At 46.1% G+C, this 19,386-nt stretch overlaps 1 protein-coding gene across 2 annotated transcripts in view; it reads left to right on the top strand.

The window, feature by feature from the left end:
* elmo1 (engulfment and cell motility 1 (ced-12 homolog, C. elegans)) overlaps positions 1-19,386 on the top strand; it is a 293,797-nt gene that overhangs the window by 70,376 nt on the left and 204,035 nt on the right. For both annotated transcript variants that reach the window (XM_055655086.1, XM_055655094.1), the window contains one exon: positions 10,347-10,382. In XM_055655086.1, coding sequence (XP_055511061.1) covers positions 10,347-10,382 — 36 coding nt within the window. The remainder of the gene's footprint in view (positions 1-10,346; positions 10,383-19,386) is intronic.

The raw sequence follows: 19,386 nt of genomic DNA, 5'->3' as shown, positions 1-19,386 counted from the left end.
CGACCACACCCGTAGACAGGATTGAACCCAGGTCTCTGGAGCTGTATTGCAGCAATACTTGTTTGCAGGGGAGTACTCATGGTACACTGAGAGTTTAGAATTGTGTCCGTCATTCCATTTAAACAGTACATTCCTTCCTTTACAGTTTACCCCCCCTGTTGAGTAGGTGATCTTATTGCCTTTAACTTATAACATACTTTCTGATCAATTTTTCTTTAACCTCTGAGCTCAAGAGCATAGAAAAGAACGGCATTGGAACAGGCCCTTCGGCCCACAAAGTCCGTGCCGAACTTGTTGCCAAGATACTTTCATATGAAGAAAGACTGGATAGACTCGGTTTGTACTCGCCAGAATTTAGAAGATTGAGGGGGGATCTTATAGAAACTTACAAAATTCTTAAGCGGTTGGACAGGCTTGATGCAGGAAGATTGTTCCCGATGTTGGGGAAGTCCAGAACAAGGGGTCACAGTTTAAGGATAAGGGGGAAATCCAGTAGGACTGAGCTGCGAAAAACATTTTTCACACAGAGAGTGGTGAATCTCTGGAATTCTCTGCCACAGAAGGTAGTTGAGGCCAGTTCATTGGCTATATTTAAGAGGGAGTTAGATGTGGCCCTTGTGGCTAAAGGTGTCAGGGAATATGGAGAGAAGGCAGGTACAGGATACTGAGTTGGATGATCAGCCATGATCATATTGAATGGCGGTGCAGGCTCGAAGGGCCGAATGGCCTACTCCTGCACCTATTTTCTATGTTTCTATAAACAAATCCCATCTGCCTGCACGTCAACTGTCTCCCCCCATTTCCTGCATTTCCTCACACATTCTCTTTAAACTTTGTCCCTCTTCCCTTGAAGATATGCCCTTTGACATTTCCACTCAGGGGGAAAAAGGTTCTGAATGTCTACCTTATCTATGCCTGTCATAATTTTATATCCTTATATAAAAGTCTCCTCTTAACATCTGACACGGACAGAGAAAATAATCCAATCTCTGATTGAAGTTAATCGCTCCTTCAAATTAACCGATCTTATCCCAGCACAGAGGAAATAAGGCCATGTGATTTGATGAGACATCCTTGTGACCGACATACACTACAAACCAACTGACTCACATGGCTATCTGGATTACACGTCTTCCCACTCTGCCCCCTGTAAAGACTCCATCCCCTACTCCCAATTCCTCCGCCTATGCCACATCTGTTCCCAGGATGAGACGTTCCACACCAGGGCATCGGAAATGTCCTCGTTCTTCAGGGAACGGGGATTCCCCTCCGCCACCATAGATGAGGCTCGCACCAGGGTCTCATCCATACCCCGCAACACTGCGCTCTCTCCCCATCCCCGCACTCGCAACAAGGGCAGAGTCCCCCTGGATCTCACCTTTCACCCCACCAGCCGGCAAATACAACACATAATCCTCCGCCATTTCCGCCACCTCCAACGTGACCCCACCACTCGCCACATCTTCCCATCTCCCCCCATGTCTGCCTTCCGCAAAGACCGCTCCCTCCGCAACTCCCTTGTCAATTCTTCCCTTCCCTCCCGTACCACCCCCTCCCCGGGCACTTTCCGTTGCAACCGCAAGAAATGCAACACCTGTCCCTTCACCTCCCCCCTCGACTCCATTCAAGGACCCAAGCAGTCGTTCCAGGTGCGACAAAGGTTCACCTGTATCTCCTCCAACCTCATCTACTGCATCCGCTGCTCTAGATGTCAGCTGATTTACATCGGGGAGACTAAGCGGAGGTTGGGCGATCGTTTCGCCGAACATCTCCGCTCAGTCCGCAATAACCTACCTGAACTCCCGGTGGCTCAGCACTTCAACTCCCCCTCCCATTCCCAATCCGACCTCTCTGTCCTGGGTCTCCTCCATTGCCAGAGTGAGCAACACCGGAAATTGGAGGAACAGCACCTCATATTCTGCCTGGGCAGCTTGCGTCCTGATGGCATGAACGTTGAATTCTCCCAATTTTGCTAGCCCTTGCTGTCTCCTCCCCTTTCTTAACCCTCGAGCTGTCTCCTCCCATCCCCCCGCCCTCGGGCTCCTCCTCCTCCCTTTTTCCTTCCTTCTCCCCCCACCCCCCATCAGTCTGAAGAAGGGTTTCGGCCCGAAACGTCGCCTATTTCCTTCGCTCCATAGATGCTGCTGCGCCCGCTGAGTTTCTCCAGCAATTTTGTGTATCCTTGTGATTATGTTCTGCTGAGAAGAAGAAGTAATATTTCCAAAATTTGCCAGATGAAGCCTGGTCTGTGGTGTGGGCAGTATTTGTTTCTTTTGCTGATAGTTTAAGGGGCATGGGCTAACTAGCCCTGGATGATTTGCTGATTAGCTTGTGGACTCCCCCGGCTGTGGAAAGTAATGTATAAGATTAGAGAAGTGAAGATCTCCCAAATCTGGCTGGATCTTTAAGTGAGGCACATTAGCGCAGCGGTAGAGTTGCTGCCTTACAGCGCTAGAGACCCGGGTTTGATCCTAACCTGGGGTTCAGTCTGTACATTCTGAGTACAGTCTGAGTTTGTACCTTCTCCCCTATGACTGTGTGGGTTTTCTCTGGTTGCTCCGGTTTCCTCCCACATCACAAAGATGTGTAGGTTAATTGGCATCTGTAAATTGTCGCTGGTGTATAGGATAGAACTGGTGTGATTGCTGGTCGGTGGGCCGAAGGGCCTCTTTCCACGCTGAAACTCTAAACTAAACTGAACTAAGTGTGCAGAAGGAGGTGAGTTAAATTATTGAGGTTAAAGGGCCTGTCCCACGAGCATGCGACTGCATGCGGCAAGCGTGACCTAACGTGGTCTCTTGAGCCGTACGGCCTCGCGGGGCCGGTCCCACTTCGATTGCCGGAGCCGTATGGAGTTGTGCGGAGCTGGTCCCGACATCGCGCGGGGCTCCGGAAAACTAACAGTGTTCAAAAATTCCGTGCGGCAACGGCCTGCTGGCCCGCAGCCGCATTGAGGCCGTACGCACCGTCTCGACGCGGTATGTCACGCGCGAACTTCCCGCGGACTTCGCTCGAACTTCATGTCACTCACTCTACCTCCGCGCGGCCCCCGCTTCTGGTTTTGTCGCGCTCGCTGCATGCAGTCGTGTGCTCGTGGGACAGACCCTGTACGGGGATCACTCGACTTCCGCGCGACCCCCGTGCGGTCCCCGCTTCCGGTTTAGTCGCTCTTGCCGCATACAGTCGCATGCTCGTGGGACAGGCCCTCATGGTTTGTAGAGTAATCTCTTGGCTCCATTTTAACACTTGTTCTTTTCATGAGTGCTTTTGATTCTATGAATGTCATCATCTGTGTGACGTGATCATTCCAACCAGACATAGTGGTGAACGCAATACACTTTGCAAGTTGTAAGAAAAGGTTGAATAGGGATGGGACTTTTTTTTTCTTTGAACTATAGGAGGCTGGGGGATAACCTTATTGTAAGAGATGTAATACAGAAATCGCAGGGGCAAAGGGACTTGGGAGTATTGGTGCAGGATTCCCAAAAAGTTAATTTGCAAGTTGAATCAGTAGTAAGGAAGGCAAATTCAATGGTACACAAAAAAGCTGGAGGAACGCAGCGGGTGCAGCAGCATCTATGGAGCGAAGGAAATAGGCAACGTTTCGGGCCGAAACCCTTCTTCAGACAATTCAATGCTAGCTAGCATTTATATCAAGAGGACTGGAATACAAAAACAGAGATTTAATGCTGAGGCTCTATAAGGCGCTGGTGAAGGCCACAATTGGAGTACTGTGAGCAAAACCGAGAAGGTTGTTGGCTGCAACCTTCGCCTCCCATCGACAAACTGTACACAGCAAGGGCCAGGAAGCGAGCGGGCAAGATCATCTCTGACCCCTCTCACCCTGGCCACAAACTCTTTGAAGCGCTTCCCTCTGGAAGGCAACTCCGGACTGTCAAAGCCGCTACAGCCAGACATAAAAACAGCTTAGTTCCACAAGCAGTAGCTCTACTCAATAACCAAAAGTCTGTAGCCTCCTTTTGCTCTGGTATTTTATTTCATTCTTCACATTTTTAAATTATAATATTTGATTCTTAATTGTTTACTGTATATCGTGTTGTTACTTACGAGCAAAGCACCAAGGCAAATACATTGTATGTATACATACTTGCCGAATAAAATGTATTAAATTCAATTCAATGGTGGGCCTGATATCTGAGGAAGGATGTGCTGACTCTGGAAAGAACCCAGAGGAGGTTTAGAAGAATGATTTTAGGAATGAGTGGGTTAGCGTATGATGAGCGTTTGACAGCATTGGGCCTGTACCCGCTGGAGTTTAGAAGGTTGAGGGGGGATCTCATTGAAACTTACAGAACAATGAAAGGCATAGATAGAGTGGATGTGGAGAGAATGTTTCCAATGGTGGGAGAGTCTAGCATCCAGAGGTCATAGCCTCAAAATTAAAGGGCGCTCTTTTAGAAAAGACCTTGAGGAGGAACTTCTTTAGTCAGACGGTATTAATCTGTGGAACTCATTGCTACAGAGGGCTGTGGAGGTCAAGTCAGTGGATATTTTTAAGGCAGAGATAGACAAATTCTTGATTTGAATGGGTGTCAAGGGTTATGGGGTGGACGGCAAGAAAATGGATTAGGAGGCAGAGATCAGCCATGATTGAATGGCGAAGTAGACTCGGTGGACCGAATAGCCTAATTATACTGCTATTACTTGTGAACGTGGACCTAATTGAGGTGTACAAGATGATGAGGGGCACGGATAAAAGACCCTCAATCTTTTTCTCAGAATAGTGGATTTTAAAACTAGAGGCTTAAGGTGAGGAGGGAGAGATTTAAGGTGGGGCCTCAGGTGCATCCTTTCACTTGGAGAGTAGTCCGTATCTGGAATGAAGTGCCAGAGGAGCCTATGGAAGCAGATGCAATGATGACTTTTAAAAGACAGTCGGACAGATATAGGGATAGGCTGGGTTATGGTTCTAGCCCAATATGCCAACATGGTTGGCATGGAGGCGGTGGGCCGAAAGGCCTGTTTCTGTGATTTACAGCTCGATGACTCATTGTTGATCCTGGAAGCCTATAAAAGCTAAGAAATGTAATTGGAGGAGCAAGCGTGTTTGCGCAGCTCGTGTGATGGTCCTGAGCCTCTACGTGGTTAATATTTGCAACTTGGCTGGAACAGAAACTGCAGGTTTGATGATCGTTGTTAAAATCACTCTGTAATCTTGCACAATGCTTTGAAATCAAGCTTCCTATTAATATTTTCAGAACTAGATGCAGGAAATGTTTTCTCAATGTAGGGGGAGTCTAGAACCAGGGGTCACAGTTTAAGAATAAGTGGTAGGCCATTTAGGAATGAGATGAGGAAAAAAATTTTCACCCAGAGAGTTGTGAATCTGTGGAATTCTCTGCCTCAGAAGGCTGTGGAGGCCAATTCTCTGGATGTTTTCAAGAGAGAATTAGATAGGCTTCTTAGGGCTAAAGGAATCAAGACATATAGGGAGAAAGCAAGAACGGGGTACTGATTTTGGATGATCAGCCATGATCATATCGAATGGTGGTGCAGGCTCGAAGGTTCGAATTGCCTACTCCTGCACCTATTTTCCATGTTTCTATGTTTAAGAATATTCTAATATGAGTTGCCAGTCCGATCCTGCATTAGACATTATTAAGATGGAGGTTGACATATTCTAGATTAGTAAGGGTGTCAGGGGTTATGGGGTGAAGACTGGAGAATGAGGTTAGGATGGAAAGATAGATCAGGCATGATTGAATGGCGGGGTAGATTTAATGGGCCGAATGGCCTAATTCTGCTCCTTGAACTTATGGCATTCATGCATTGTGCAGTGATGGCAGCTGGAGTTTAAACAGGAACAGAAAGCAAGGTGGCTTCCTGTCCAACTGGTATCCCCGATGAAATCATGTCACATTGCTTGTTGAAAACCTAGTTCTCCCTGGTTGAATGGAAAATATTTCATTTATTGTATCTCGCATTTATAATGTGATTTGATTTTGTTTTTTAAAACAAATCCATGTGGTTTTGGTACCCAATCAGAAGACACAATAAGATGATCAGATGGATGGATTAGCAAGGATGGGATTTTTGGTGTTGCTGCTTGTTCATTTGCTGTGGGGAGGGAGAGGTGGGGGATAGAGTTGTTGAATGCTGGAGAACTATTCTCACTGAATCCGTGCCATGTTGAATTGGTTACATAAAGTCCAGCCATGTGCAGCAACTTGCCGTGTGCCTGAGCCCATTCTGGGTTAGAACTTGTTAAAGCTCCTTCGAGATGCAAGACCATGCAGGGATGGATTATTCATAAAATCGTAATGATTCGGTGGGAATCGGTGGTGATGCTCGACGTGTTGCATTTTTGAACTGTCTACATTTTGAATGGCGCACATTCCTCACTTGTGCATGGTGCAGTTTTATTAAATTGTTTTTCTCCTTTCTCCCTTGAAAGGACTGAATCTTGTTACCTGAAGCTCACTGATGCTTATCCCACGTGTCCATCCTTCAGAACAAACGTGACGAAGATGAAATACAGTATGGCGAGCCATATGGGCTACACATGTAGTTTTCGCTTAGTTTGGAGACACAGCGTAGAAACAGGCCCTTCGGCCCAAACCGTCAATGCTGACCATCACCCATTCACACTAGTTCCATGTTATCCCACTTTCTTATCCACTTTCTACACATTTAGGGGCAACTTTTAGAGGCCAATTAACCTACAAACCTGCACGTCTTTGGGATGTGGGAGGAAACGGGATCAATGGGATAAATCTCACGCAGTCACAGGGAGAACATGTGAACTCCACACCGGCAGCACCCGAGCCAGGATCCAACCTGGGTCTCTGGTGCTGTGAGGCAGAAGCTCTACCAGCTGTGCCATTGTAACCTCCATTGAAGACCCATCTGCCAACACTTTTTCAAAGGTGTAATCAAGAGCAAATGCAAAACTGTGCTATCTTCTCTTTCAACCTGGTGTTCCGGAAAGCTCTGGGGCTGCTTTAAACAATGTAGTGTATGTTTAGTAAACAAGTAAGCTTAGTAAAGTAGTGTAAATTAAGTAAACTAGTAATTAAGCACTGGAGGATGAGGGCATAATGGACTCATGGAAGAAGGATAATTTTAAGCACAAATATGTGCACCAAATTAAAAAAATAATCTGAATGATCAGCACTCTGGACATAGTATTGATGAAAATATATAAATCTACTTTGTTACGGCCATTCTTTGCAAGCACTGTTGCTGATAATACAAGACACAAATTGCTAGAGTAACTCAGCGGGTCGGGCAGCATCACTGGCAGAGATGGATAGGCATGATTCGGATCGGGACCCTTCTTCAGACCTAATTGTAACTGCAGATATATCAAGAATGTGAGTGTGGAACTCGTTATCAGGTAGATAAGATGGCAAACCACGATGATTTGGATGAGAACATACAGGGCAAGATTAGCAAGTTTGTTGATGATACACTGGTTTTGCAGATAGTGAAGATGGTTGTGAAGGATCGCAGCAGGATCTGGATTGATTGGCCAGGTGGGCGGAGGAATGGTTGATGGAATTTAATACAGAGAAGTGTGAGGTGTTACATTTTGGGACGTCGAACTAGGGCAGGACCTACACAGTAAATGGTAAGCCTCTGGGTAGTGTTGTAGAGCAGAGGGATCAGGGAGTACAGGTGCATGGTTCCTTGAAGGTTGAGTCACAGGTAGAGAAGGTGGTCAAAAAGGCTTTTGGCACATTAGCTTTCATCAGTCAGAGTATTGAGTATAGATGTTGGGAGGTCATGTTACAGTTGTATAAGACGTTGGTGAGACCATATTTAGAATATTGTGTTCAGTTCTGGGCACCATGTTATAGGAAAGATATTGTCAAGCTTGAAAGAGTTCCGAAAAGATTTACGAGGATGTTGCCAGGACTAGAGGGTGTGAGCTATAGAGAGAGGTTGAGTAGGCTGGGTCTCTATTCCATGGAGCGCAGGAGGATGAGGGGATATCTTATAGAGGTATACAAAATCATGAAAGTAATAGGTCGGGTAGATGCACAGAGTCTTTTGCCCACAGTAGCGAAATCGAGGAACATGGACATGGGTTCAAGGTGAAGGGGAAAAGATTTAGTAGGAATCCGAGAGGTATGGAACAAGCTGCCAGAGGAGGTAGTTGAGGCTGGGACTATCCCATTGTTTAAGAAACAGACAGGTACATGGAAAGGACAGGTTTGGAGGGATATGGACCAAGCGCAGGCAAGTGGGACTAGTGTGGCTGAGACATTGTTGGCCAATGTGGGCTTGTTGGGACGAAGGGCATGTTTCCACACTGTATCACTATGATTCTATGACTCTAAGCTGGATGAAATAGCAGAAGAAAAGAATGCTGGCAGCTTGAGATAAAGAAGGAAGTGAGGAAATCTGTGTGGAACATAAAATAAAATGTATAAGCGGACAAAAAGAGGAGAATTGTCTTTTATAGTCTATCTTCTGTAAATGGTTTAGTTTAGTTTTGTTTGGAGATACAACTCTCTGTAGATGGGGACAGTATAGGACATAGTGTTAGTGGAGCCTAAGAAATGTCTTGATATACTTTTGCAAGTTAAGAGTTTGAGTTTAGTTTATTGTCACGTGTACGGAGGCACAGTGAAAAGCTTCTAGTTTTTAGTTTAGTTTAGAGGTACAGAACAGACACTTCGGCCCACCAAGTCCGCACCGAACACCAATGCCCGCACACTCACACTATGGACAATTTACATTTATGCAAAGCCAATTAACCTACAAACCTGTACGTCTTTGTAGTGTGAGAGGAAACAGAAGATCTCGGAGAAAACCCACGCAGGTCACGGGGAGAACGTACAAACTCCGTAGAGACAGCACCGCAGTCGGGATCGAACCCGGGTCTCTGGCATTGCAAGCGCTGTAAGGCAGCAACACTACCGCTGTGCCACCGTGCTGCACTGGTTGCGTGCTAACCTGTCAGTGGAAAGACAATACATGATTAGAATTGAGCCATTCACAGTGTACAAATACACAATAAAGGGTTTATAGTTCAGATAAAAAGATAAAGTCCAGTAAAGATAAAGTCCAGTAAAGTCCGATAAAAGATAGCCCAAGGGTCTTCAATGAGGTAGATAGAAGCTCAGGACTGCTCACTAGTTGTTGGTAGGACAGTTTAGTTGCCTGATAACAGCTGAGAAGAAACTGTTATCAACTGAGTCAAAAGTGTTAAATTGTCATATGAAAACGGAACAATTACTTTCTTACTTACAGCAGTGTTACAGCCCAGTAAACACAGTACTCGTGGATAACATAAATACAAAACAATATTATTGCAAAATCTTTAGTGCAACCAAGACAGTTCGTAGTTCATGGTTTAGTTAGCATTTGTAATGCTGTTCACGAAGCTGGACGGTTTTCAGAATCCTATACCTTCATCCTGATGACAGGATTGAAATGAGAGCATGGCCAGGGTGGTGTGGGTCCCTGATGATGCCGACTGCCTTTTTGAAGCAGCGCCTCTTATAGAGTACTTTGATGGTGGGGAGGCCAGTACCAATGATGGACTGAGCAGTAGACACTACTTCTTGTAATCTCCTTCGTTCCTGAGCATTTGGGTTGCTGAACCAGGCCGTGATGCAACCAGTCGATACGCACTCTACTGTAAACCTGTAGAAGTTCAAGAGAGCATTAGTCGACCTTGGGGCCGTAAGAAATTGCATCAGAAACCAGAAGGGAAATGACAATAATTCTCTGAAGTGTGTTGAAAGGAACCTGAATATACTATCCACAAGACAAGTGGAAGCAACTTTTGAAAGAATAAGTATCTCAAGTGCCAGTTTTCTGGGGGTGAAGCCCGGTTAATTGGATTCACTAGGTAACAGGAAGAAACATCATGGGCATTGTATTATATGATCTTTCTTTACAGCTCTTGTTTATCCTTGTCCGGGGAGTATCGTGGAATTTTGTGCACAGTGATTATAAATAATTATTTTTTCTTTTTAGTCTTTTTCCCGCCTTCTCCACGCACCCACCCTTTTTCTGAGGACGGAGTGGGGTTTAACAAACGAGGTTTGCACTTTTTATTGTGCACACTCTCCTTGCACATGACCGTGTAACTCACTCAAAAGCTTATTGCTGTGAGATTTGGAAAACCATTGCATCACTCCACCATCTATCTTGGACCAAGAGGTTATTGTGAGTGGGGAAAGTTACTTCCGACCTGCCTTATAAAATTGTTGGATTTTGAAAACTATTTTGAGTATTTAAAATGTCTCTTTGACCTGTGAAAAAGAGCAGAGGAAAAATATTCAGGGTGCAAAGGTCGCCTATTGCCAGTCTGTGTAAGCTGTATTTTTTTTAGAACTGTGTAATATGTGAAAGTTTTTAAATTTTTGCAGACGTTATCAGAAACTACAGAAGATTATGAAGCCCTGGTAAGAATCCAATTGGACAGTTACTTTGTGTACTCTCACTGCATGGTTGGAAATCAAGGCCTTACACTTTCAAATAACGCTTCCCTCTCTAATCTGTCGCCTCTCGCTCTGTGCAGTGCTTTGTGTGTGCATGCAATGGGCACTTCAGTGGTTTCTCCTCTCCACTAAAAAAAAAATCAGCTTTTTTTGTTTGCCCTCCTTTGTCCAGGCAGTTTGCGTTTCTAACGTGAAATTCTATATTCAGGTTTGTATCTGATCCAAAAATACACTGATTGAATTGTCCAAGGCACTTTCCGGGCCATAAATGCCAAATCCTTGAGATGGAAATCCATTACCAGAAGAAGAAAAAAATATTTTGAATACAATAAATAATTTATGGAGTTCCAAAGTACCAACTGTAGAAAAGAAAATCTACAATTTGAGAACTTTGGTTGTGGGATTAATTGTAAAGAGTCCAAAGGTGAAGAACTTTGTTCCCAATCTGCTTCCACACAAATTTTGGTCCTTCTTTAATGTTGTCTCATGAAGTTTTCTGATATAACGTTGTAGGCCCACAAGCTGGTATAGCTCTTCGTAACTAGGCCGGAGTGACTTTTGTTTTGATGTGTTCCTACGGAGATAGTCATTCAATTTAATGTCTTGGGATTTGACTACTTTGGGAGGGAAGTTATGAATTGTTGCATCCTGCCTTCAGTTCCACACTTGTTGAGGCTGTGTTGTAGGACAGAAGTGTGAAAAATAAAAAGCAAAATCAACTTGCAATTGACAAAGCTAAATGTTCTCACATCCACGGACCAGATCAAAGCTCGGCAGACCCACTCCATCTAGTTGTGAATAGCGGTGGGCAAGTAAATGGCTGCTGGGATGAGGAATATCCCCATCTTCAGTGACATGATCCATCAAGCTGCTGCTGAAGGCATAAATGATGCATTCACAACCAAGCACTGAACATAGGCAAATATGTGACATTTTGGACAATAGACCAAAAGAAGGATAAATCCAATCTGCAGACATAAGAAACCGTAGATGCAAAAGACAGAGCTGGGGGAACACAATCTGTGAGGCAGCCTCTGTGGAGGGAATGGACAGATGACATATTGGGCTGGGACCATTCTTCAGGCTGGAAGAGGGGAGAGAAAGCAGAGAAAGAGAGGTGGGGTGTGTGGCAAGTGATAGGTAGATACAGGTGCACGGAGAAAGGGCAGACTGGTGAAGTTTGTGTCATTCTAGAGAGGTAAAGGAGACAGAAGTTTGTCAGATAAGGAAGGAAGAAGAGGAGTGAAATATAAAGCTAGAGGAGGGGACATGGATGGAAAGGACAGGGGAAGGGGAAAGTTGGGGGATAAAAATGAAAACATTTTTTTAATTTATATTTGTCTCGTGCAAGCTTTTTTGTTGCATGCTATTCAGTCAGCAAAAATACTACACATGATTACAATCAAGCCAATCACAGTGTACAGATGCAGGGTAAAGAGTATAAGGTTTAGTGCAAGATAAAGTCCAGTGGAGTAGACAACAAATAGTCCTCCGTCATTTTCGTCACCTCCAACGTGACCCCACCACTCGCCACATCTCCCCATCTCCCCCCCTGTCTGCTTTCCGCAAATACCGCTCCCTCCGTAACTCCCTGGTCAATTCTTCCATTCCTTCCCGCACCATCCCCTCCCCGGGCACTTTCCCTTGCAACCGCAAGAGATGCTACACTTGTCGCTTTACCTCCCCCCTCGACTCCATTCAAGGACCCAAGCAGTCGTTCCAGGTGCGACAGAGGTTCACCTGCATCTCCTCCAACCTCATCTATTGCATCCGCTGCTCTAGATGTCAGCTGATCTACATCAGAGACCAAGCGTAGGCTTGGCGATCGTTTCGCCGAACACCTCCGCTCGGTCCGCATTAACCAACCTGATCTCCCGGTGGCTCAGCACTTCAACTCCCCCTCCCATTCCGAATCCGACCTCTCTGTCCTGGGCCTCCTCCATGGCCAGAGTGAGCAACACCAGAAATTGGAGGAGCAGCACCTCATGCTTGGGCAGTCTGCACCCTAGCGGCATTAACATTGAATTCTCCAATTTCCGGTAGCCCTTGCTGTCTCCTCCGCTTCTCAGCTCTCCCTCAGCCCTCAGCCCTCGGGCTCCTCCTCTTACTTTCTCCTTTCTTCTCCCCGCCCCCCTCCCCCCCCCCACATCAGTCTAAAGAAGGGTTTTGACCCGAAACGTTGCCTATTTCCTTCGCTCCATAGATGCTGCTGCACCTGCTGAGTTTCTCCAGCACTTTTGTCTACCTTAAAATCCAGTGGAGTCTGATTAAATATAGTTTGACAGTGTCCAATGAGGTAGATGGGAGATCAGGACCTCACTAGCTGATGAGAGGACGGTTTAGTTGTCTGATAACAGCTGGGGGGAAAGCTATTCCTGGATCTGGAGGTGTGTGTTTTCAAATTTTTGGGGAGAAGAGGGAGTGTCCCAGGTGAGACTCATCCTTGATTATGCTGGTGGAATTTCCGAGGCAGCATGAAGTGTAAATGGATGCAATGGAAGAGAGGTTGGTTTATGTGATGGACTGGGGAGCATCCACAATTCTGCAATTTCTTGCGGTCTTATATGGAGCTGTTCCCAAACCATGCTGTGATGCATCACGATAAAATGCTTTCAATGGCGCATCTGTAGAAGTTGGTGAGAGTTGTTGGGGAGATGCCGAACTTCCTAAGCCTTCTGAAGGACTTGGGGATGTAAGGCGAGCTCATCTATTCACCTCTAGTCTTTGTCACTTCCTCCATTCATCTCTCAGTCACCTCACCTGTATCCACCTATCACTTGCCAAGCTTTGTCCTGCCCCTGGCTCTCTTTTCCGGCTTTCTCACCCCTACTTCATTTAGTTTGAAGAAGGGTCTCAACGTAAAACTTCATCTGCCCATTCCCACTACAGAAGTGGCGGCGCTGCTGAACGGCAGCGGCTCGCCTGCAGTCCGTTTGTTTTTACCTTTTTGTGTTTTTTTTTTCGTTTTGTGTAGCTAAGTTTTTGTTTTTTAGGTTGTGTTTATGTGTGTGGGGGGGAGGGGGGGGGTGAAACAGGGCTTGCTGTCTCTTCCTTTGGGGGAATGCGACTTTTTTGTCGTATCCCCCTTCTCTGCCTCCGTCTGCGCTGAGGCCTAATGGCAGAGTTGGCGATCTCGAGGTTCCGGAGGCAGCCTGTCGGGACTTGCCCTGGGCTCGCTCCAGTGAGGGCGGTCCGGCTCGGGGCTGGAACGGTGCTCCCGTGAGGGGATGTGACTTTCCCGTGGCGCGGTACTGAGACGCTCCCGTGTGGGCGGCCCAGCCCGAGGGAAATGGCGCTCCCGTCAGGGCAGCCCAGCTTGAGGGTGGAACGGTGCTCCGGTGGCTGAGACGGCATTCTGGCGGCGGTGACCTGAGTCCGGGGTTTGGTCGCGGGCCTGTGGACGACGTCGTCAACAACAGCGTCCGCTGGACTGGAGGGTGGCAGCTTCGACCACCCCGGGCCGCGGTGTCTGAACCGGCCCGTTCGCGGGGCTCGGTGAGCCGCGGGACTGATTTTGCCATCGCCCGGTGGGGTATTGCCTCAGCGCAGAGGGAGAAGAGGAGGGAAGAGACAGCAGCCCTAAGATTTTTGCCTCCATCACAGTGAGGAGGTGCTTGGTGGACTCACTGTGGTGGATGTTAATTTGTGTTTATTGTTGTTTATTATTGTGTATGTATGACTGCAGGCATGAAATTTTGTTCAGACTGAAAGGTACTTTGTCACTGAATGACAATAAAGGAAATTCAATTCAATTCAGATAGAAACATAGAAACATAGAAAATAGGTGCAGGAGTAGGCCATTCGGCCCTTCGAGCCTGCACAGCCATTCGATATGATCATGGCTGATCATCCAACTCAGTATCCCATCCCTGCCTTCTTTCCATACCCCCTGATCCCTTTAGCCATAAGGGCCACATCTAAACTCCCTCTTAAATATAACCAATGAACTGGCCTCAACTACTTTCTGTGGCAGAGAATTTCTCTCTCTGTGTAAAAAATAATTTTCTCATCTCGGTCCTAAAAGACTTACCTCTTATCCTTAAACTGTGACCCCTAGTTCTGGACTTCCCCAACATCGGGAATAATCTACCTGCATCTAGCCTGTCCAACCCCTTAAGAAGTTTCTATAAGATCCCCCCTCAATCTTCTGAATGCTGCCTGATCCACAGACGTCCTCCAACACTTTGCTTTTTACACCTAAATCTAACCCATTTAATTACTGTCCAATTAATCAACTCAGCAAAGTTGTGGAATGTGTCATCAAACGACACTTGGTCTCCACCGACCTGCTCGTTGATGTTCAGTTTTCATCAAACCACTTGGCTCTTGACTTTGGTGTAAATATGGATACTGATTGGGGTTCTGATTGTGGATGATCAGCCATGATCACATTGAATGGCGGTGCTGGCTCGAAGGGGCGAATGGTCTACTCCTGCACCCATTGCCTGTTGTCTATTGGATTAAAGTACTCAATTCAAGAGGTAGGCGAGAGTGACTGCTCTCGACATCAAGGCAACATTTGACTAAGCGTGGCATCAAGGAAACCCAATAAAGCTGAAATCAGTGGATGTCAAGCAATGCGTGAAGTCCTTCCTCACACACTGAAGGATAGTTGTGACCATCGGAGGCCAATCATCCCAACCCCAGAACCTCAATGCAAGAGCTCCACAAGACAATGTCCAGGCTCAGCCATCTTCAGCTGCTTCATCAATGAAATGAACCATATCATACTTTAATGCAAGCAGACTGGCAAGATTGAGGTGTGGGCTTGATACTAGGCAATTAACATTCAAGCCCCTAGAATTCCCAGACACTGACCACCTCCAACACCAATACCTCTGACATTCAGTACAATTACTATCACCAAGTCCTCCATTCTCAACATCTCGGATAGACACGAAGTGCTGGAGTAACTCAGCGGGTCAGGCATCATCGCTGGAGAAAAGGGATGGGTGACGATTTGGGTCGGGACCCATTCTTCTGACGGAACCATCTCTGGATTGCTATTGACTAGAATCTCCACTGGAATACCCGCAAATTATGTAGCTACAGTGTAGGTCAGAGGTGGGTATTCTGTAATGAGCGACACTTCTGATACTCCAAAGTGTTTCCATCCACAGGGCACGTCGGGAATATGATGGGATGTTCTGCACCCTGACCATCAAGTCCCATCATCACCATTATGCTACTGCTTCATTGTGTACCAGCTACAAAGTATACTGCGGTTCCTTGCTTGGGCTACTCTGACACCGATTCTCAGACTTGTGACCTCTGATATCACGGCCTTGGAAAGTAGGCACATGGGAAAACCTCCACCTGCCAGCTACGTTCAAGATGCATCCTTTCTGATTTGGAGGTGCATTGCCACTCTTTCACCTCAGGCCTCCATCACAGGTCTCCACTTCGCTCTGCCTCTCCATGTGCAGCTGCGGTAGGACCCCAAACGGTGGTCCTCCCCCACAGAGCCTTGGTGTTGGCTACACCAAGCTTCAGCGAGTCCTTCAGCACCTATCGCTGCAGCCTGGGCCGGCCGGTTGGCAACATTCCCAGACGGACATCCCGCTCTGATGGGAAATCAACAAGTTTCAGGCAAATGTATTTCATCGAGTTGATGACCGCCCAGCAGCACTTAATGTCCGTCTCAAAATATGTCCCTGGAAACCAGTTCATAAATCAGAGTGACCGAGAGTATCAACAATGTGCTCCTTCTTCCCAGAGGGGAACTTGATACTAGTTTTTATCTTTGTCGTCCTGACCTGCCTGTCTGTAATGGCGACACTGTGGAATGGTCATGATACAAACCTCCCCCCATGTGTGATGTTTGATAGGGGCTGGCTGTTCCCGTTGAGAATTCCTAGCCATCATTCTTCAAGTAGCACTCTTTACTAAAATAGGAGCTGTAAGCTGTACCAGCTTAAGTCACATTCCTTCCCCAAATCACAGTGGTTACAGAACAGAGGTGGCTCTTGAGTGTGTGCTGGCTCCTCACCTTTCCCCATAGCCCTGTAAATGTTTAAAATTAAAATACCACAACTAAAACTCTGTGCAGTTCTACTCCTGGTAGTGCATTCTTCATCATAACCATTTGCCACATTTGAATTTTTTGATTATCTTTGATTAGTTTAGTTTAGTTTCGAGATATAGCTCAGAAAGAGACCCTTCGGCCCACCGATTCTGTGCCAACCAGCGATCCCTGTATATCAGTACTATCCTACACCAGAGCCAATTTACCAAAGCCAAATTAACCTACAAACCTGTACGTCCTTGGAGGAAACTGGGGCACCCGGGGGAAACCCACGTGGTCACGGGGAGAACATACAAACTCTATACGGACAGAAAACGTGTCTCTGGCGCTGTAAGGCAGCAACTCTACCGCTGCGCCATCGTGCCGTCCAATTCTTTTCCCCCTCACCATATGTATTCTTGACGTCTCACCAAAAAGGAACAATTTTTCTCCATTCACTCTGTATAAATATTCATGGTTCTAAATACTTCTGTTAAATGCCTTCACAACCTCCTCTGTTCCAACGATACCACCTGCTTTTCAAATTTACCCGTATAACTAATATCCCTCGTCTCTGGATTTTTTCCCCTCATTTACACCTGTACAAAGCGTTTACATCTGTTCTCAAATGTGACTGCAGAACTGCAACTGTGGCTGAGCCGGTGTTTTATAAAGGTCGTCATGACTTCCTTTCTCTTGTACTCTTTGCTTCTATTTATAAACCCCAAGATCCCATGTGCTTTAACCACTTACTTACTTACTTACTTACTTACTGCCTATTATGTCTCCTGGCATGTAGAGCAGCAACGAAGATCCTCCACTCAGTAGTGTTGATTCCTTCAGTTGCTGTTTCCGTAACACGTTTGTTTTATGAGACAGGGTTGTTAGTTAGCCCTGTGCTCAACCTTCAATCTGGAGGACCAGTGGATCGCTCTTCGTCTCGTCTCTACCCTTCGCCCTGTTCAGCATGGGAGACCCTAACAGGAGACAAATCACCCGCTGGCATAGCTCTAGAGGTCACTGAGACACACAAGCTCCCCGACCACGACAAGGTTGCAATGCAAAGGGGGGTTTAACCACTTTATCAACCTGCATTCCATATTTCAAGGTACGGTGCACAGATGTCTGTGTCCTTCCGAGAATTGTATCTCGTATATTGCCCAAGTCGAGTATAGACCAACAGTACAAGTTTTGACCAGGCTAAGATGGCTCATGCCAATGATTCTTTCTTGGACTATTGGGATATGTGAAGCATTAATAGCCACCGGGGAAGAGTTGGGTTTCCACTTGATGTATAATTAAATGGGGCATTTGATTTTGGAGGAAACACAATTAAGAATGGCACAAAGTATTTGGATAAAATAGGAGAGTGGGCAAATAGAAACACTGCAAATAAAGCAAATGTACAAGATTTTATTTAGAAATTTGAAGTTTAGGATCTGAGAGATGGGGAGGAATGAGATAGTTGGTTCCTATTGGCCTTGGTACTCAATGTGACCTGGTAATGGAGTAAACCATCGCCAATAGAACTTTGTGAGGTTAAACCTGCATATCATCTGATTGCCACACACTATTCTGGTTACACCTATGTGGCAAATACGATGCCCAGCTTTGATTGATGGACCACAAAAAGATGATTTAGATGGTGCTATTGAGGGAGTGCAGCGTAGGTTCACGAGTTTAATTTCTGGGATGGCGGGACTGTTATATGTCGAAAGAATGGCGCGACTGGGCTTGTATGCACTGGAATTTAGGATGAGAGGGGATCTTATTGAAACATGTAAGATTATTAAGTGATTGGACACGCTGGAGGCAGGAAACATGTTCCCCTTGTTGGGGGAGTCCAGAACTAGGGACCACAGTTTAAGAATAAGGGCCATTTAGAACGGAGATAAGGAAAAACTGTTTCACCCAGAGAGTTGTGAATCTGGAATTTTCTGTCTCGGAAGGCAGTGGAGGCCAATTCTCTGGATGCTTTCAAGAGAGAGTTAGATACAGCTCTTAAAGATAGCGGAGTCAAGGGATATGGGGAGAAGGCAGGAACGGGGTACTGATTGTGGATGATCAGCCACGATCACAGTGAATGGTGGTGCTGGCTCGAAGGGCCGAATGGCCTACTCCTGCACCTATTGTCTATATTACTAAAAGTCTGCTCTTGACCGCTTTTGGCCCACTGTGGTGCGAATTCCGAGAGAACGCCGCCACCTACGGCCGTCATTTTTGTCCACCTTGCTCAGAGACCCCCTCAGCCTTCCTGGACCAGAGGATTTTCCCCATTAATGAAAAATCAGAGCGATATTAATGTTTTTTTAGAAATTCCCCATTCTCTCTGCTGCCCCCGCTGGCGGCTGGGGGAGGGACTATAAAACCGCGAAGTGTAGTGCCTCACTCAGTCTCTGCAAGACCCAGGAAGAGAGAGGGTCACGACTTTCTGAGCTGCGAATAACACGAATAGCTACTCCACGGTGAGTCCCCTTGATGCGGCTGTAAAGTGGCTGCAGCCCAATTGTTTGCCTCGCCTTTTTTTTTAAAGTTTGTGTTCACAAAATGAATTTTGGTTGTCAGGTGGCTGCAGCTCAATTGTTTGCCTCGCCTTTTTTTAAAGTTTGTGTTCACAAATTGAATTTTGGTAATATTGGAATATTGTAATCCAAGCCAGTTCTTGGCATCAGATTGATTTATTGCCAATACCAGAGAAGTATAGGATTTTGAAAGGAAACAGCGAAAAGATATTTTGACAATCTGATTGCAGCATTTAAGGGATTGCCTTACACAGAGAAACAAATGATTGCATCATTTCAGATAATTATAAACACGCCAGTGGGAAGGCAATATTGTGATGGGTGATCTACAGGATGTTACTGGATGGATAATCGCGATACACAATCACTTTACCCATCCATATTTTAATATGTAGTGCTGTAAATCTCTGTCCCGACTGAAATCACTTCACGAGGTGAGGTA

The sequence above is a fragment of the Leucoraja erinacea genome, chromosome 2 (assembly GCF_028641065.1).
Source record: "Leucoraja erinacea ecotype New England chromosome 2, Leri_hhj_1, whole genome shotgun sequence".
NCBI classification, from domain to species: Eukaryota; Metazoa; Chordata; class Chondrichthyes; order Rajiformes; family Rajidae; genus Leucoraja; species Leucoraja erinaceus.
This window is presented reverse-complemented; position numbering and strand designations above follow the sequence as displayed.